The sequence below is a fragment of the Parus major genome, chromosome 9, assembly GCF_001522545.3.
Source record: "Parus major isolate Abel chromosome 9, Parus_major1.1, whole genome shotgun sequence".
NCBI classification, from domain to species: domain Eukaryota; kingdom Metazoa; phylum Chordata; class Aves; order Passeriformes; family Paridae; genus Parus; species Parus major.
Window position 1 is genome coordinate 5,664,284 of NC_031778.1, and position 20,479 is coordinate 5,684,762.

General features: G+C 44.1%; 1 protein-coding gene across 9 annotated transcripts in view; it reads right to left on the reverse strand.

Moving 5' to 3' along the window:
• The window catches only part of VPS8 (VPS8 subunit of CORVET complex), a 72,282-nt gene that overhangs the window by 48,855 nt on the left and 2,948 nt on the right, over positions 1-20,479 (reverse strand). For 2 of the 9 annotated variants that reach the window (XM_015637307.2, XM_015637305.2), the window contains exons 1-15: positions 16,967-17,115; positions 16,251-16,319; positions 14,455-14,585; positions 12,962-13,055; positions 12,392-12,424; positions 10,986-11,040; positions 8,102-8,107; positions 5,629-5,753; positions 4,091-4,177; positions 3,684-3,751; positions 2,934-3,087; positions 2,772-2,831; positions 1,874-1,981; positions 1,004-1,084; positions 324-494 (exon numbers count right to left, since the gene is read on the reverse strand). In XM_015637307.2, the coding sequence (XP_015492793.1) occupies positions 324-494; positions 1,004-1,084; positions 1,874-1,981; positions 2,772-2,831; positions 2,934-3,087; positions 3,684-3,751; positions 4,091-4,177; positions 5,629-5,753; positions 8,102-8,107; positions 10,986-11,040; positions 12,392-12,424; positions 12,962-13,055; positions 14,455-14,585; positions 16,251-16,319; positions 16,967-17,074 (1,350 nt within the window). In that variant the 5' untranslated portion in view covers positions 17,075-17,115. Of the gene's footprint in view, positions 1-323; positions 495-1,003; positions 1,085-1,873; positions 1,982-2,771; positions 2,832-2,933; positions 3,088-3,683; positions 3,752-4,090; positions 4,178-5,628; positions 5,754-8,101; positions 8,108-10,985; positions 11,041-12,391; positions 12,425-12,961; positions 13,056-14,454; positions 14,586-16,250; positions 16,320-16,619; positions 16,635-16,966; positions 17,120-17,914; positions 18,597-19,034; positions 19,486-20,226; positions 20,331-20,479 lie in introns of those variants that run through there. The other 7 variants (XM_033516632.1, XM_033516633.1, XR_004498667.1 and 4 more) reach the window with 7 other exon arrangements.

The following is a 20,479-nucleotide window of genomic DNA, read 5'->3' on the forward strand; positions in this document are numbered from 1 at the left end:
GTTGAAGTGAGAGTTGCTACAACAGCAGTTTGACTGCCAGTAATCAGTGCTCCAGTCTGTGGTGTATGAAGTAAAAAAGTCCTCTTAAAGAATAAAGCACATCAGGTTTTAACCTAGACAGAGTATTCCAAAGCTTGGTAAAGGAGGAGCAGTTCCTACAACCTTCAAGACACAAAGGGAAACATGATCTGTCTGTTAGCTGCCCACATGACCACCATGTTTGACTTCTGAGATGCTCCCACAAAAGGCCTTCTTCCTCCCGGCTTCCACTTAGGGCCTATGTTTAACACAGCTGCAAATATAAACAGGCCAACAGTGCCTACCAAGGCCTCGCTGACATTGCCCCCCGTGGCCAGAGACTTGAAGTGGCTGCTGTTGTAGACCAGCTGAACCTCTGAGATCTCAATGGTCTCCAGCTCCTCCTGAGTCTGACGGTCTATGACGTGCAGCTTCTCCACACTGTCCAGCAGGACTGCTGTCCGTGAGTTGATCCACTGCAAAAGCACCAAATTTCACATTTCACAAATGCATTCTCCATTAGAGCCAAGGAAGCAGGCTCTGGCTATGTCCCCGAGTACCCCTACTGGGAACTCAGAGAGCCTGTAGCTTTGTTACTACACACAGCCACTTCACAACTGCATATATGTGTAACTTTAAAGGCAGAGATAAGGAGGATCCTTCTGGAGAGAAATTACATGGAATCTTCGCAGAAAACAGCTGTAGATAAATGGCAATCCACCAGAGCTCCTGTCTTCTTAGCACACTGTTTATGCTCCAGCACACTTTCTATCCAGAGTTGTCAAAGCCAAGACAACTACATCAGCTGTTCACAGGTGGTTATTGCACTGTGCTGATTTTCCACAGAGTCCCAGGTATAAGGACATTTTCAATTAGTTATCACCAGATAAACACAGCCAAGAGCACAGAACTAAGGTCTACTGAGATACATCTACAAGAAAAGTAGTGCAAAAAAATTTAACCATTCTGTAGTACTGAGACTTACAGTGAAGTTGATGAGATCGTAGTGCAGATGAAGCTGCCTCTGCTTCGTGACATGTATTGCACCACTATCATCCCTCTTGACCTAAAAGAGAAATCAGACAAGGCTGACTCAAAGGCTTCCTTCAGTTCAGCCTCTCAGTTTCCACAGGGCACCACACTGACTCCAGGAATCTTGAGCTCCCCCCCAGAAAAGCATCTTAGCAAGACAAGTTTAAACAAGCACCCTTTTCTTTCTCCCCAGTTTTACCAGGAGAGATGAGAGAGGAGAAAGAGGATTCAGTACAGACAACATGTCCAGATTCTTAAACAAAGCTTAAGGTCCAACATGATAGCAGAGTTGGGAAACAAACTTACCACACCAAAGCCAAAATGACAGATTTTCAGAAGCCTAGGTATTGCTCTCATACTGAAATCAGTATGAAATTATCTCCAACCAACCACATCTGCACGTGTAACTGCTGCAGATCAAAACAGGATGAGCACCATGCCTCAAATTACACACCAAGAGCACTAAAAGCTCTTTCCTTAGTGTTTTATACAATTTTTTTCCAGACTTATCTTTTAAAGCAAAAACTAAGATGGTGTCTCAAATTTATGTGCTCTCCCTGAAAACAATCCACACACTTGTACCGACAGCAGAACACACTGCAGATCAATACTTCTGGAACAGATAAATCTCATGCCTCCAGGCAAAGGCACCACTGCACCTGGAGAACAGTGACCACCAGGCTGGTTTTCCCAAGCCAGCAGGAAGCTGCAGCTGTTCCCATCATGCTCAGCTATCATACTGTCACTGAGATAGAGGCTCAGTCCCTGAATGTGTGGATGAGATGTGACCACCTGAAAGCAGCACAGAACAGCCCAGGCTCACCAGAAGAAAGTACACGACATCTCCTCGACAGAAGGCAAGCATGGGGTTCACCGAGTTCTGCATGGCCACAAAGTGCCACGCTAGCAGAGGGACACTCGAGGGGTCCATCTGTCACACAAAAAGCACAGACAGTGGTTAAGGCACACCAGGCAGACCCAGGACATGTGGCTCATCAGCTGCTTCTCATTTCTGACTGTGCCTGGTACACACACCAAATTCCTGGAAAGCAGTTTGGGCTCTTTGGTCCAGACACTCGTTTGGGAGTAGCGTGTGCCCTTGGCAATGTGGACACCCAGGCGGAACATCACTGGTGTCTGAGCTGCTCAGGGTAGATCCAATCCCACATGGATACATGAACTACACCAAGCTGCAGCTTGATATCCCCCTTGTCTCCACACTCCCAACATAGTCTATCCCACATCTTCCCCCAGCTGCTTTTCCAAGAGGAATTATGTCACTGACCAGTGAAAGTGAATAATAAAGAGTTCAGAAGACTGTTTAATGGTCAAATTCCTCTTGGTTCCTGTCTCTGTAATTAAGGGGTGTTGTATGGTACTAATATAAAACAGTGGCTCCAGTCCAAGGTGATTGTAGCCATAATCAGGTCAACATCCCACCTGTGGGTGCATCTAGACTGCAGCAGGAAGGACAAGAAGCTGAGGGACTCCCTCCTGCTTGTTTGAGAAAATCAGTATCTTCACAGAGGTACAGCTGGAAGCAGCCTTCTCATCCTCTCTGCCACAATCTCCACACATCAGACCCACAGCTTTTCACTGCAATTCCACAGTGCTGTGGAAGGAGGTGATACCAAACACCTGCTCCTGATCTCATCTCTTTCCCTCCATGAAAATGTTTGCAGCCATAACACAAAAAGCACCTGTTTGACTTTATTACTCACACGACCATAGGGAAAGGTCATCCACACTTTCAGAGATGGCTTCAGGCCAATAACAAGGATCTTCAAGGAAAGCAAGAAGGCAAAATAAAACATCTGAGTATACAACAGAGAACTTCCCCTTTGTGATGTCTCACATCAAGCCTCCTGCAAGCAGCAAGTTACCTTAGTGAGGGAGGCCATGGCCAGCAGTGAATACTGGGTGATAGGATGGTCTCTCAAATCAACCTTTGCATGTAATGGCTCAATACAGCAAACTTCCCCCTTGGAGCCACTGAAGAGACACCGAGACTCACACGTCCTCACTCCCATAACCCTCCTGCAAAGAGCAGAGATCAGCTTGGTGGCAGCTCAATAATCTCAGGACTGATCCTTCAAAACAACTCCTTCTAAAAAGTCCTTTACACAGCTCCAGGGATCACTTCTGATGTGTCACTGGAGGCAAACCCATACAGCTGCTCAGATACAGACAAGAATTCCTTAAGATCTTATCTGACAATAAGGTTTGGGAAATTCCTGGACTTGATCAGACTGACTGTCAATCCTTCCTCCTTGTACTTCCTCCTCTTGAAGATGCCAAGAGTAAAATGAGCACCTATTGCAGGTCAGCTCTCACTAACGAGCCAAGGAAAAACAAGAGGCAGCACTTTTGTGACAGCTACCAAGAGCCCAAAAGGAGTGCCAAATTCAGGACAATACAGTGACACCTTAACAACTAAGGCTGTTCTTTGGCTATTGCACTGCCACACAGCATCTTGCTTCAGCTGAGAAATGACACTGCAGCCCTAAATTACACCTTCAACATTCAGGCAGTAGCTTTATTGGTTTCAATGGGATTTTTTCTCCCTAGGTTTTAGAAATGATGACCCGAAATTGGTTTCTTGTAACTTCCTCTGGGTAGAGTTATTGCCTTACTTAAATGACAGTTCAAACACGGAGCCTCCGCTGTCATTGCAAATTGCAAGAGTCGGATCATCTGTAAACTGAGCAGAAAACAAGATTAAAATGGCCCTAAGATATAAACTACAAAAAAACCAATGTAAAAATACATGCTATGGCAGTACTAACAACACACATAGTACAACCAGGGCACCTAAAGAAAAGCACCTTTAACACACCAAGTTGAGACAATTACTGGGGTTATTTATGATGTGCAGGAAAAGCTCATTTTAAAATAGAATTTCTGCTCATTTTTCTCATCTCTGGATACCACTGCCATAGGTAGCTGCTCTAATCTAAAATCTACAAGTGCTGCACAAGTAAAGTCACCATATCTGGCTGAAGAAAACTGGGATAAAAGTAGTACATTTAGAGTTTATTACCTTGATGTGCAAAATGGCTGTTCCTGGAGGGTGGGCATCTGTTATTGATCGCAGCAACTTCCCACTGGCCAGATCCCACATGGTAATCTGCAAGCAGATTATGCTCAGTACATATTCACTGTCAAGAGGTGCTCTCCATCACCTCGTGCATTACAGTACAGCAACAAATTCCTACACTGACATTATCACCCTGGGTTAGTAGGGATTTCATATCAAAGAAAAGTGACCCGAGTCCTGTTTCTCCAAGCAGTTCACTTGTCTGCTTAGAGTTGACATCATGTGTTAACTCAGAATCATGTCCTTTTGACTAGCTCTCCCCACCTGCCCAATCTCCCCCAGCTCACAGCTATCTGCCTGATAAGAACATTAAAGAGTGTAAGATAACTTTGTTACCACCCAGCAAGTCTAATGCATTGGTTCTCTCACAGAACCAATAAACAGGCGAAAAATCTCTGCTAACACCCCTGATCAAAACTCAAGCATCTTCACAGCTACCATGAACCTTATCCCTCCTCTCCTGAGCTTGCTCAGTGTGACAAGGCAGGTAGGAGGACAGACCTTGGCTTGTACTCAATATAAAATTCAAGCAATTTCTCAGCTAAGAAGCAGGAAGTCCCAAACTGCTCACTGCATGACTGAAGAATATTAACTACTCACTGCATAACTGCCCAGAAGAGCTGAGATTACAATCTGAAGAAACTTCTTTAAGGGAAATGGTAGTTTATGTGATCCTATAAATCATTTATCAGTGCTTCTAGACCATGTGTTTCAGAGCTGTTCCAAAATGTTTTAGCTGAGTATCATTTAAAACTGGCTGCTGTCCTGCATGGATAAAGTACTTCCACATGGCCTGCAGCAGGCTTTCATTTAGTCCTACCATAGGCACAAAGGTGTGTTTTATCTACTATGAAGGTGAAAGCCAAAGAGCAAAGGGAAATGAATGCAAAAAGAGGAAGTAGCTTTGTACTCCTATAAATGTTACCAAGGTAATGTCTACCCATTCTGGTTTACTCCTGTTACTTTTGTTCAGTAATTGCTGTCTCTGCTTATGAGAAAGGCATAAAACTACAACAGACTCAACCCCTTTTCCCCACATTCAGAAGCTTTGCTACTTCTGTCATACAAGTAAGGTATTAGCAAAAATTAATTTTGGGATTACATGAGTTCCAAGAATTTCAAGTCATCACCACAGTACAAAACAGCTTTAATTATCGTGCACAGACCTTAGAGAGTGACCTAGAAAGACTAAATTGCTTGTCCCAGTGAGCCATTGTGCACTTCAGTTTAACAGGAATTAGTTACAATTAATTGAACCCTTTTCAATATTCTGCATTACTCACTTCCTCTACAAAAAACTGATTCGGCAGGAATTGGCTGCCCCAAAAAGCTCTGGGCACATCACACTGTATGTGCTGCTTCTGAGCACTGAACCAGCCAACACACAGCCACAGACTGAGGGGGCTTGGCTAGGAGCTGTTGGCACCTCCAGGAAACCTCTCAGGACAGAGCACTGCAGCAGCTCATCCTCTGGGAATTACCTGTCCTTTTGCAAAGCCACAGAGCAGCCTGGAACAGTCATTGTTGATGCTGAGAGCAGAGATGGCCCCGTACTGGGCCCCAACTGCGGTGCTGCCCAGACACAGCCGGAGAGCCTGGTTCTGATCTGGAGCACAACAATTGGTAAAAAATTAAAGGAAGAGCAGTGGTTAAAATTAAATTGGTTAAAAAAAATTAAAAGCAGTTAAAATTATCATTATTAAAATTATTTACACATACAATTAACAGACTTATAGTTAAGTTCTTTTGAAAAGGAGTTTACAGGATGAGCGCTCATGTTAGAACAGAAGGAGTGGGACACTGTCTTGCAGAAAAATACAAAAATTATTTTTAAAAGCACAAACCAGGGACAGAAAATATGGAAATGCAGAGGCATTACATACTGAAAAAGAAACTACTAAAAAATCAAAGCAGTATCTAGATTTCCTTTTACTATCCTGCAACGGTGCTTAAGTTGTAGCAATGAAGATGAAAAAATTAATTCTACCTTCTGAGCCTTTTATTTCTGTATTTGAACATCAACTATGAAACCCCAACAGAGGCTTTTGGTAAGTGCAGTTTTATGTCATAATTTTATTCTTATTTTGTAATTTTACTCCTTGGTTTTGTTGCCAAAGGCTAGAAGGAAAAGGCACTTTTGTCTGCAAGCTGCACAATTAACACACCCCATGAGTTCTGGTGCACACAGCTCTTGCTCTATAAAGGAACTCCCTCCCCGAGCCACAGGCTGCTGTGAAGTAGCATGGATGTATCCTACATTTCTTGCCCAAAGTGATGCATTTATCAGTCTGTTCAGACAGATGAGAGTGGGAGTCAAGTATTTCAAATCTCACCTGTATGAAGAGGCATGAGTGGAGCTCACAAATAAACTCCAGCAAGAACAACAGCTGAACTCCTGGATTACTCTGAAGCACTGCTCAGGGTGAGGAGAAAACACTCTTGGCCATTCTACTAGGACACACCTTGACATCACTGTGACAGGGTGTTCATGACATAGATCAGAACAGGTAAAAAGAAGATCAATCATGAAAGATTTCCATCTTTCAGAGAAAGTTCAGAGAAAACAGAGCTACAGCTGGAAAACAAGCTTCACCAAGAGATATTCTCCAAGTGGTGTCAAGATCCAAAGAAAAAATGCCTGTTCCAGAGGCTTGGAAATGCATTTCATTTACAAAAATACCACCTGCTAACCATAAAAACCTGTTTGAAAATAGGGGAATACTGCAGCTCCTTATATTAAAGGGGAATGACGTCTTCATTCATGGAAGTACCTTCCACTTCAGCCTAAGCCTGTCAGTGATTCAATAACTTGTTTCCTCTCAGGCATGAAAAAGGGGCATCTTCCACAGCTTTCTCTAAAAAGATTTTACATCTTTATATGCATCCCCACAAGAACTTTCAAAAGCCATTTTCTTTTTCCCTCACCCACAATGTCAATTCAAAACAAACAAGACCCGTATTGTATCCCAAATTTAAGTGATTTGTATGACCAATCCAGTACTTGTTCTTGTTTCAAGACAGTCAAAAGATGACACACAAGTAAGAGCCATTAGATAATACTTTTTTTAAAAAACTCAGCTATAAAATGGATGAAATTGCTTCCAAGGCAAAGCAAGATCAGAAAATCAATGAGCTTCTACTAATAAGCTGGCAAAGTAATAAAAATAGACAAAAGCAAAAGGTTATAAAAGCTGATCTGATGATTCTCTAGACTTTTATTACCAGCTTGGATGTAAGGCACATTTAGGATTAAACATAAAATGATTTTGCCAAATGCTTGAAACAAAGGTGGCAATCAATTGTCAAAAAATGCTTCTAATTTTTCAATTTACATAAGGCAATCCTTCATCTGAGAATTTTCTGTCAGTGACTGTGTTGCTCTCAGAGTCTGAAGTAAAAATGAGATGGTGCTTAAATACAATCTGCATGTTCAGAATAAAGACAAGTCTGTAAATGTGAAAGAAGTTGATTTCCAAACCAAAGGAATGAGCATAGCACTGCAGAAGTTGATACTGCTCGGATCATTGGGTTTTCATCAAGATGTTTTCCTTATGCCCTGACTTTTCTGAGTTTGAAAGACCTGATTGATTTTCTGCAGAATTACTGACACGCTACTAATTTTATTAGGCACAGTGCCAGGAAATGCTCTGGGTGGATGGTGATCTTAAGGAAGAGCCTCGTCCTGCCCCAAAACAACACCTTTACAAACAGCTATGAACCTGCTGCCCTAAGATGTTATAAAAACCACATGTACCTGCTCCTCTACTGTCCCTGCCTGGTGAATTTGGGAGTGGGCAGTGCACATGCACCCACTAAGCAACTCCCAGCAGCATCATCCACAGAGTGGTTCCTGCACTGCTGAGCTGCCCCTGAAATCCTGGCACAGAAAACATGCAACCCGAGCAGTGCAGGGGCTGGTCATGCAGGGACATGCACACAGCAGTGGTACTGTACCTTTGCCTTTCAGTCCATACAGAAAGGGCCAAAAGAGGAGAGAAAAAGCCATAAATCAATATAAAAGGAAGGAGTGAAGCAATGAACAGCATATATGCAACCATCTCCAAAGACAGAGAAACTTCAGATTTTGCTGAGTGTTCTCTTTCTGATCGATTCAAGAAATGATGCTGTGATGGTTAGTGTTCTAGAACCAGGCAGCTTAAAAAGTGACCTTATAAATTTAAACTTCATTGCATTGAAGACCAAAATACAAAAATCTGAGAGGAAATAAAACTGGAAGTTCATTGTAATATATTTGGCAAAACTATTTTCACCCAGTTACCATCAGCCAGTAAATCAACTCCCAGTTAATTTTACAAAAATATCCCCAAAATCTAGTTTTAATGCCATCATACCGCCACAAAGACTCAGGACACTCAACACAAGATTAACAACCAACAGAGGAAACAGAAAAAAAAAGTCGTACAAAGTTTAGCTATATAGAATTCTTTTGTCTGGAACAAGATTTTATGAAAAATGATGTATTTAATTGAGTTGTGTTTAAGACCTAGTTTTTGAGTAGTGTGAAACCTCTTTGTTCATCTAGAAAAATGGATAAAGGAAGCCTCCAAAGAGTATTTGTGTATTGCTGTAGGCTTGCTGGGAGAGCACTGCTCCATCCAGCTGGCAGTCCTCAAGCCAAGTAATGGCACATAGCATAATTGTCCATTTGCAAACCATTCACAACTCTAAACGAGTTTCAGAAAGATTCTGGCAAAAAGATGGCCCTCCTTTGTATCAAAAATTAAAAAAAAAATCCCCCAAGCTAGCACAGCCCTAGAAACAAGCTGAGGGTAATTTTCCTAAGGCATAAAAACCCTGTAATTATCCAAATGTGGTAACCAAGCATCAAACAGCAGATGAACTACCTGAAAGATAGGTAAAAACTGAGAGCACCAACCCTTCCCATTCATGCTAGATCATGTAACAAACAGCAAATTCCAGAAATGACAGATGGAGAGTTTTAGATGGGTCAAGAGGATTTTTCCCCCTGGCAGATTATGTGGTCCTAGAGCAGGTACCAGAGAAGAGTGTCTCCAGGCCTTCAGACATCCCTTCCTACCACCTCTTCTGCAATACTTCAGGATGTCAGACTTGGCATCTAATCCAAGATCCACTAATCTAGAAGGAAAGTTTGCTTTTCAGTATTACACACGCAGCCTGAGAACTGTCCTGTGGTAATGTTTCAGGAGCCAACAGAAGCATTCAAAAAAGCAGAATGAAAATTTCCTGAGTCTTCTATAATAAGGACAGAGCAGACAAATCATGAGAACAGGTGGAACTAGGGGGAGAGACAAATTAGCTGAAATCAAACATATGAAAGAAAAAATAAAGTTAAAAAATGTGTTAGTGACACAACAATTCAGAGAAATTCGTTCAACCAGAAAGTGGAGCAACACTTTTGCATGCAAAAAAAGATGTTATGTTCCCATTGTACAGTATAAACCCTGCACACACATTACAAACCTCCAGGAAGTATGTCTAATTTACACATCTAGTAAAAAAAAAGTACAGATATTGACTGGTCTACAGAAATTTAGTCTCTGTTTAAATTTCAGAATAAACCCAAGCCAGATCTCCAATCCTCTCTTTGCATACAACAAAGCCTCCTAGAGCCCTATCCTGCCAGGACTGTTCTCTCTTTAGATAGATCTGACAGCACTGGGGTCAATGCCCAAGTTTTAGTTACAGAACTGAAGGAATTCAGCAGAGAATAAGTGTCCAGGAAGCCTCCTAAAACCGGACACTGTATTCCATTCCTCATCACTTTTAAATTACAGCACAGACTCATGAAGTAATTTCAGCTGTAAGGGAGCTACGCATGGAGGTCTCTGGCCCAGTCCTGCTGCTCCATCCAAGATTAAAGAGATCAGCCAGCTCAGGAACTTGCTGAATTTTGAATATCCCCAAGCAAAGATACTGTGCCACCTGTCTCAACTCTTATCTAATTCTTCAACACCCTCAGGATGAAAATCTTCACCAGAGCTCCCCTCAGTGCAGCTTGGTCCACTGCCCCTTACCCAGCACCATGGACCTTTGTGAGGGATCTGAGGCTCTCTTCAATCCACCTTGAATTGTTACAATACTGGATGAAGCAAATGGCATACTTTAATGTCTAAATACACACAAAGGTGAGTCTTGCACTGTCACAGTCTTTCCCATCTCTCTGGAGTACCCTGTCCCCTGTAACTTTTGGTCTCTAAGAATTTTAACCAGCCTCAATAAATACACTGAAATTTCTAAAACCTGAATGTGACTGGGAAAAGTTCAAGAGCTGTTCTGGCCCAAGCTCAGAAAACCTTGTAAGAAAGTTTGGTGATAAGAGGAAGAACAGAATGACAGAATGAAGGGACCCAGAGGTGCCTGCCTGATGCAGGTGAGGGGCAGGGAAGGAGACACCCATGGCACAGGTCTACAGGCAGCCAGGGGTCAGAAGTCCCACTTCCCAGGGAACACATCTCAACTCCCATAAAGCTGACACCTATTCAGACATAGGGCAGAAGATTATTACTGATGATGGTTGTGCACAGGTTGTGGTCTCTTTCACATGAAAGCAGAGTATTTTCTATTCAAACATAGAAAACGTTCTTTATACAATTCCCACGTGGCTAAATTTCTCAATATCGAAGTGCCAAACCCCAAAAATGCAGAAGAAATATGAAGGATGACAAATATTATTTCTGCTTAATTTCTTTACTGAAAGAAAAACACATTTAGCACAAACATCTTAGAAGAAACCCAGCCTGCAGTTATAAATCAGGGTGGCATTTTTTTGCTTGCGTTTGAATTTTTTTAAGATCATTAAAATGCAAAAAAACTCCAAACTTTATTTTTAACTTACCAAATATCAGTGCTAACCCATGGGAAGTCCCCACTGCTATCAGATTTGATGCTGCCTGAAAGAGTCATACAGGAAGATTGAAAGCAGAAGAAACATCAATCACAAATCCACCACTTATCAAGCAAAGTCTGCAAAAAGGGGAAGATTTCAAAGGTTCTAACTGTTTCAATTTCTAAGTGACAAGCACAATTCCTGCATGAAGACAGATAGGTACTATACCTGAACGATTGTCACACAGATTATCTCAAGATCAGAGGGCAGCTTTTTCCTCTGCTGCTTGAAATCCAAATGCTCAGAGGCCTACCCACAGCAAAATTTCATCCCTCTAAAGTCAGTCTCATTATTTTGGTGCAGTTGCTGAGCATAAATACTTGGGATTTTATCCTAAATCAACTGCTACTTCCATATCTGAACTCTTCTAAAACCCTGGCCAGTGCTGGTCCCCTGAAGAGCAGTCCACAGCAAGCCAGAGACTCCAACTTCTTTCCATGGGGAATTAAATCCTATTAAACACATCCTCCAAGATCCTAATGCACTTGCAATCTTGCGCTCAATGAAATAAAACTTAATATACATTGCAGAATAGATGCATTCATCTTGTTCTACTTTTTATTTCTTAACAAGTCTAAGTCAAATTAAAAAAATTCAAAAGCCTTAATGTCTGGATGTATAAATACAGGTTTTTATTCTATGTACGTATCAGTCACAGCATGTTTCCAACTTCACTGCAAAGCCTTTTGCCTTGAAAGTGACTATGTTATCCTTTTCTTTTTTAAACAAAAATATTTTTTCTTATGGGCTGCTGTTATCACAGTTGGAAGTGACCAAGCACATCTTTAGTTCCCTTGTAAAACATTAAAACTCACTTCACAAGGGCAAAACAAATATTCACTGTATTTCACTCCATTAAAATGCTTCTCTTCTCATTTTACTACAGGCAGTTTCACTTCTGACATATTTAGACATGATTAGCATGCTTGACTTCAACAACTTTGATGCAAATTGCTAAGCAGGAATATCCTTCAGACACAAAGACAGAGATTTTGAACCCATCACTTGGAGCACTCCAGTTTAAGTTTCTACAAAAAATTGTTAGGAGTCAAAGCAATAACTGTCAAAGAAGAAACAATTAGGGACATTCTGTGTGCCCAACACATGGGGGCAGGTCAAATGCTCAGCTAAGAAGCCCTGGTGATGACATAAATATGGGAGGATGTGGGGCTCACTCAGAGGAGGGGCAGCTAGGCAGTGAAGGAAGGCTGGACTCTGCCCCCAGGGAGCTTTCATGCTGCTCCTCGCACTTGAAAAGTCCATGAAGATGCATTTATCAGCTGTATTAATTTAGCGCTGCAACAAATAGGTATGAAAACTAAACATACTCTTCTTGTAATTGTGACAGTACTTACAATTGCAGTTGGCAAGCCAGCATCCACTTTGTCCTGGGGAAACAGGAGAACCCATGAGTGAGAGACACAACTACCAGATTGTGCATGTCTAATAATTAGAACAACTACAACACAAAGGAAAATCCACACCAGCTGCATTTTAATGACCCCAGCAGGGCTGACAGAGCTGAAGAAACCACTGGCTAGTAACATCCAGAAGTAGAGATGAAGCAGAATATCCTGTAATTCCATGTGAAAGTTACTGTGCTCTTCTTAAAGAAGACCATGCTACAGGCATTAAGCAAACCCAGTTCCAGCACCTTCAAGCACACTTTCATGTTATATGAACATTTCCCACCAAGTCTTATGACATCCAGCAACACAAACCAGTGCTAAAAGTGACCCACCACATCACTGCTTCAGTAAGTCAGCTAAGCCCTGATTCACTGCTGCTTCGGACTACTGGTTAGTAGCTCATGCCCCTAACATGGTGTTACACAGAACTAATAGTAGGGCCAGGAGAACACACACACACACACCAAAAGAGTTTCAAATTTTTCATAGTGGAAGTGCTCAGAAGATGACACTTACTGCTGCAGAGACTATTTGGGCAGAAATTCCTTTCAGGAGTGAGAGCCGTATCACTGATCCATGGAGTGAGAGAGAATCTGGGAGTTTTTTCTTCCTAAGGAATTAAGAAACAAACCAAAAAGCATTAGAGCAGAATAACAGCTTGGAACTTTTGGAGCCTAACCTGCAGCTAAGCCAGCAGGTAAATTCTGCATAGACCTATAACTCATGCAGTTTCCGTTCTTCTTGGGGCCACAGATAATCAGCAAAGTCTGCTCTGCCTGCACAGTTTGGTTTTAACTCATCTCCTGGAGTAAAAAAACCTTAGTTCTTCAAACAATTGTTTAATTTCAAGCACATATCTGCAAACCTTAGAATTCACTAATACATCCTGAAAGCGACATTTAGGCTCCTTCATTGAGTGAGGACGTTCAGGGCTGTAAAGGTGAGTATCTATGAAAAATGCACAATTGGAAAAGGCTCCTTAGCAGAATACAGACTCCTAGGAAAAGTGAGTGTATGGTAAAGAACAGCCTTCAGTTAATACACAGCTCACCTGATATGAAAGCTTAAGTGCTTCTGTTTATAGGGAAAATGTCTTTAACTAGCACAAGAGCAGTAATTTCAAAACAGCACTGGTAAACTCTAGCAGGCGCGACAGAAAAATTCCTCAGCAAAGCTGTAATTTTGTTGCCAAGCTCACACCACCAGAGAGCCAAATTCTCAAAACTACCACGGAAACATTGGGTTCGTCTCTCTCCAGAGGTGCACAAGCAAGCAGAACCCACAGAGGTTCATCAAGCATGTTGTTAATAGCTGGTGTTATGACTAAGGACCCATAACCATGGCAACCAGCCTTACCCAAAGGTGACAGGAACACCTCCAGGTTTTTCTGCATACTCTGCTGGAAGTTTAAGCCACTCCAGGTAACATTTCTCTCAGTATAAACAATCTTACTTGAAAAAAGAAGGGACAGAAAGTCTGTACAATACCATATGCCAACATAAACCACCAGAGTGTTTACATCCTGTGCAACTGCTCATGGCACACAAGACAGCCATGGGAGAGGCTCAGGCCATCATTTGAGTAATTAATGGCACACCTCAGCAGTATTAGAGCTAATTAGCACATTTTAGACGTCAACCTTAGCAGTCCACTCACAGAAGTGACAGCAGCTGTCTTTTACAAATAATGACCAGCTGCTTGCAGACTAGGTCAGACACCCCTTTGAAACATTTTCTTTAGAGTCATCATGACTCAGTGCTTTAAAGATTCCATTAAAATTCAGAGAAATTTAAGTACTCCACCTCCCATAAAATGCCATTATTGCTCAAACAGGCCAGCCCTCAGTGCAACACAAATCCTATGTTTGCCTACGTGATCCTGGAGGAATAACAGTAAAAAAAGGAGGATTTGTTTCTAAGCAGAAAGGTAAGCAGTACCTTTCTAAGCTAAGGGGTAAGCAGTACCCCTTCACAAATGGTTTGACTTCCCAGAGCATGAGGCTGCAGTACCTTTTCAGGTGTGTCCTATCCCCACTGTCAGAGCTGGCCACAGAAGAGGTGTCATAGGAGTGTGTATCTGTGTTATCAATGTTCAAGAGAAAAGGATCCTCCAAAATGAAAGACTCTTCTTCATCATCAGTCTGGAGGGCGAGAATCACCACAGCTTACTAAACATTCAAAACACACAACAGCGTAACTCAAATATTAGCAAAGCAGCATCAATTCAGCAGAGAAATAGAGGAGGAGAGGACAAGAAAGCCTCATATTTAAAAGCCAGAACTATTTATTACTTTACTGGGCTGATTCTGTGGAAGACCCTGTTTCCAGAATTCACAAAAACCACAGAAGTGGGCTGGAGAAGAAGTCAACTAACCTTTCTTCCCCAAATATTATGAATTCCATCAAAACTTTAATTGACCTTTAACACAGCTGTCTCCTAACTGCCAAGAGAAGGCCTACAATTATCATCATCTCCTCCAGCACTTCACCAAGTGGCACTAAGAGCCCAGAAGTCCCTCCAGCTGTCACAAGAGTTAACTTAGCTCTTCTGCTTGCAATCTCTCTGTCCTTTCAGTCTCAGTCTGGATTTTCTTATTACAGTTTTTCAAAAGGCCATTCCCCCTAAAACCAGTGCAGCTCCTCTTGTCTCTCAGCACAAAGCCAGAAGGACCAAACACAATCCCCCAGCTGATGCCAAACATGCAGGAAGCAGAGCAGCTGTCCCTCATTTCACTTACACCTGGCAGCCCTGTCACTATTAAGTATCTCTTTCTGAACTGCAGCTGTTTGTCTTTTTGGTTCAGACAGGTTCTTCTCTGCTAAAATCCTTTTCAGAAAATATTTTTCCAGTCATTCCCATCCTACATTTACTGAGATAGTGCAATAAGACTTTGTTTGCACTGAACTATATTTTCATAATTATTACATCTCAAGTTTAAGACTTGGTATCTACTCCTCTGACATGGATGTCACTGCATGAGATGTTACAGCTTGAGATGACCCAAATTTACTACACTTCTCTTACTCAAGGCACCAGTGGAAACAGGACATAGCTATCCCTGCTACTCCTCTTGTTTCTAGACTGTCTCTGTCTGGGACACCTTCTATCTGTGTTTTTAATGCGGGTTTTTAGAAGACCTGTCACCCCCAGCAGGCTCCTTTCTCCTTCATACTAGCATCCTAGCAATCCAACCATCAATCTCCTTATTTTGTTGAAAAGCTTGTTTTGTCAGAGTTTATCTTTACTTGCATGCCCTTCTTTGTATTTCTAAGGATTGTGCACTCACATAGCTACTGTAGAGTTGGATACAATCAAGACAGAGGTACCACAGGTAACATCAGATGCTGAGACTGTTCCCTGCTTCTACCAGAGAACTACATATGTGAAACGAGTAACACAGATAAAGCTGTGAAGATTCTAGCTCTCATCTCCTCCCACTTCAGAACTACTCTGAATACTCTGCAATTACTTTTAACTAAAAAGAGCTGCTCAGTGACCCTGACCTCTAACAGGCTGTCTAGACTTCAGGTGACTCTCCAGATCTACAGATGAATGTGCTTGGACTTGATGAAAACCTTTTATGCTGCAGCTGTGGATATTTTAATTGAAAAAAAAAAAACCCACCAAAATTCTGTATGACACACTGTAGAGCAATTACTCCACTCAGCATGCACCTGCTAGCTATCAGTACTAGGAAACCATGAAGCTCTACAGTTTTGTTTTCCAGAAAAAACACAGTAAGAGTAGACGAAAAGGAGCATATGCTGCCTCATCTGACCTCTCCCCTGGCCAATGGATCACTCACCTCATTTAGGATGCTCTCCAGCGTTGGAGGGGTATCAACTTGAGGAATGTCGAATTCTTTGTCGTCAATCTGTACATCAGAAACCACAGCCTGAGTTTAGGTTGCCTATTCTACCTTCCAAACCATAATTAAAGCCGCATAAAAAGCAGCTACGCATATACGCCTCTGCCCAGAAAGGCAGGCAAGAGCTCTGAGGGCAGGGTCACACAGTTTCATCTGGTTGAGTGAGGATAGTATTTCCTTCTTGGAGGCTGTGTAAGACTTATTTCCAGAAATAGTCATGAAATACTTTTGATGTTCTGAGAGTAAACACGCTATTGCAGTATAGAGGGTTTTGCAGCCAGAGAGAAATTAAATGACTGACTGTACCTGCTCCGTGAGGCACCCGCGGTACAGAACTTTAGGGGCTGTTGGGTTTTTTTCCTAAATACGGCGAAGCACGCGAAATTAATGTCAATTATAGTGACCCATGTCACAATATTGGAAGTGGCACAGATAAGCCTGGGACACCCCCGCCGACCCTCCCTCACGGCCGTGTGTCTCGGGGACCCCCCGACCCTCCCTCACGGCCGTGTGTCTCGGGGATCCCCCGACCCTCCCTCACGGCCGTGTGTCTCGGGGACCCACCGACCCTCCCTCGGCCCTACGGGAAGCGCTCGGGTAGGCGCAACCCCCGCGGCATGGCCGTGCCGCCTCCGCGGCACTTCGGGACGCACCAGCTCGCTCCGAGAGTCCAGCTCACGGTCGAGCTCCGCTACGCTCAGCCGGTGCGCGGGCGGATCCGGGCACGGCTCGGCCTCCGCCGGCTCGAGGGCCGCAGCCATGGCCGGGCCAGCTCCGCCGGGATTCGAACCCGCGACCCGAACCTCTCCCCACGCAGCCGCAGCGCGGCGGGACCGCCCCCGCGCCGGCCTTAAAGGGGCCGCGCGCCGCTGGCGGGGACCGGGAGCCGGCGGGGGACACCAAGGACACGCAGCCGGTGCTGCTGCCACACGAAAATCTTGTATTTATTGAAAAAGCTGGCATATGCTTTACGACTGCGGTTGTCATCCCGGACCCGAAGTGTGCGTCAGCCTCCGAGGGAAGAAAATGGACAAAATTCATAATAGGCGCAGAAAGGAGAGGCAGAGACCCCACACCTCTTCATCCCCTGGTGCTTCAGCTAAAGCCAGTAGGGTTTTGCTTCGAGTCCCACATCCTGGAGCTTAAGATTTGGTGTGCATAGGGCCAGGATGCAGCATTGTCCCAGCAAAGCCAAGGAAAAAAATGTCCCTTTTAGGAGTGGAGGCAAAAACCTTTGGGAATTCGTGGCTAATTTTAGACAAGGAAGGAGATGTTGTAAGCAGATTTGGAGCCCAAGCATCTGTGTTTTCTTTTAAAAATCACCTGAAAACACTAAGCCGTGTGGGTCTCCAAGAGCCCTTGCCAGGCCAGAAGCCAAGGGAGGGTCAAAACACATTGGAAGGATGAAAACCCTCAGTTTCACAATGCCAGACACCCAAACTATGCTGGGCTTTTGTTTGTGTTTCAAGGTGACCCTCCCCGTGTGCCCAGGTGGAGGAATGGCCCCTCTGGTGTCCCAGCAGCAGCTGAATCCCTGCTCCAGCTTTTAAAGGTTCCAACTTGAGGTACAGAGCACATTCTACACCTGTGCCTTGCCTTACCTTTTAGTCCTTCCCGTTGTTCCTCCTGAAGGGGACCTGTGCTTCCCTGCTCTCTGGAGAAGGTTCTGTCTGGCAGCAAAAGCACATGGATGAGCCAGGAACATCCCACACCTGCCCTCCAGGTGAGCCTGGGCTAGGCAGGGCCCCATGCCCCACCTCCCCCTGTGCAGGAACAGCCCTCCTGCTGTCCTGGGCCAGCTCAGCAGGGACAGCAGAAGATCTGCCTGTTCAGGGTCACCTGCTGAGCTCTCAGTCAGGGGACAGCAAGAGCTGGGGAAAAAGCATTCCCAGGGACAGGCCAGTAGAGAGCTCCAAGCTCTAGAGATGCTTTAGGGGCAGCACGGCACACACAGGTAAGACAGTTTTGCTCCTCAGAAATGTCATTACCTTAGACCACATACAGAAAGCCAGTGCCTGTGGTAGTGGCTTAGGAGGTTGCCTGCGCAGGGGAGGGGATTTTTGCAAGGCAGTGGCTCTGCTTTAGCACTATGCTAAATCCCTGGGGAGCTGAACTTCTCCTCTTGCATGCACATCTACAGGTGTTTGAAGCTTTGGTGACCCATTACCACCACAGGCTCTCTCCTCCACGTAAACCTTTCCTTTCCCCTACCAGCTGTTTCAGGATGGTCTTCTGCAGCAATGGTGCATCTGCTCCTCTTACAACAGCCACCAATTCTCCTCCCTGAAAGGTGTGGAAAGCAAATTGGTCAGCAAGTGCTCAGGTTGTGCTCTCTGGGCTCTGGAATTCCCCACAGCAGCATATCACCCACACTATATGTACCAGGCCCTCCTCCCCTCAGAGCTGCTCTGCTCCACAGCAAGAGGAAAACCTTGGAACAACCTTTTTTGTGCCTCCTCATCAGCCTCAGGATGAAGCAACACAGCTTGTGAGAGGAGAGAGGTCCTGCAAAAGCAGTGTGCTGAACCTGAAGACTCCACAGGGCAGCACATTGGCTGTATATTCTTACCTGCACAGCATTTGATTACCAGCAGATACAGAGCAAATAAAATTGTACCAGTACATGGTAAAGAAATAAAACATCCTCCCAAAAGAATTGTTGTTCCCACCAGCAGGTCATGTTTATTGCTATGCAACCACTGGGAAAGTATTTTTACTCACTGTATAAAAGAGAAAGACAGGCTCACATTGTCCTCTGTATTTTTCCAGAGCATCAATGGAATCAGCTTCAGCCTAAAAGGAATGTAAAATAAAATAGATGTTTCTAGAAAAGCATTTCTGCTCCAGAGGGATGCACACACAAGTGCCTGGACTCAGACACCCTCAGCTGGCTGGTACTCACCCCCCACAAACAAGGAAACACCTCTGGGTCCCAGACTTAGGGGATAAAATGACACTGGTCAGAACAAGGGGCACAGCCAGCTCACAGCTCAGTTCCAGTGCCTGAGAAGGAGGTAGAGCTTCTGCAGGAACTGGAGCAGTGCTCCTGTGGGACAGGGATATGCATTCCCTGCAGCGTGCCTGGGTGAGTCCCAGGGAAAAAGCCTGAAAAGTGAATTCAGGCCTCCTGCCCATAAGGACTGAGAGAAGTGCCAGGAGGAGCTGTAGTGGCAGCAGAGACAGGAGGGCTGAGCCATGAGAAACGTCAGTGCCCCCGGCTCTGTCCTCGGTGCAGAGCTGCCACCAGCCAGGAAAGGCACCAACACACAGAGTCACCACATGGCTAAGGCAGGGAGGGACTGTGAAGGGCTCCAGCTCCACACCCTGTCCAGGGCAGGGCTGTTCTTAGTGATACAGGAGGTTGCTCAAGGCTGTGTCAGTTCTGAGCTTTCCCCAGAATCAGCTCTGCACAGCACTCTGGAAACTTGTCCCAGTGTCCTGCACTCACTCTTGAATACTTTTCCCTTCTATTTATTTGGACTTCTCCCAGCTGCAACTTATCCCATTATCTCTTGTCCTGTTGCTGTGTTTCCCTAACAGACATCAGTCTCTGCCTTCTCCATCCCTGCCCCCACACTGGACATCTGTCCCTTTTCCTCTCCAGGGTGACCAAATCCAGCTCCTTCAGCCTCTCCCTGTATATCAGAAGCAGTATTAACGTCTCTGTCTAATGTTACTTGCTTAAGTAGGAATCTGAAAAGCATAGAGCAGTTGAAGCCTGAAAATCCATAATTATATTAATTCTTACAGATATGCCCAAGCCCCTGTATGTGGCAGGTTCACTCCCAGCAGCTGCAATTCCTGCACTGCTATGGTTCAGACTAAATATTGGAAAGATAAGTGATTTCAGCCCTTAGACTTCAGCTGATTTCAGAGGGCTGGGTATTTCAAGCAGTGCCAAGTGAGATCTTACCACAGCAAAATGCAGGAGATTATTGCCAACTTCATTCCTGACTTTTTGGAACAGATTCACTACTGGTTTGCATGGACCACACCAGGCTTGAAACACATCAACAACTGCAAGCAGGAAAATAGGTCAGAAGGAGGTACAAATGGGTCACTTTAGACACAGACCAATAGACCACATGCTAGAAGGGCTGGATTTAGCTCTTAACTGGAAATCCCTGTAAGGTTTGAAATGCTGCATCAGAGACAAAATAACTTTA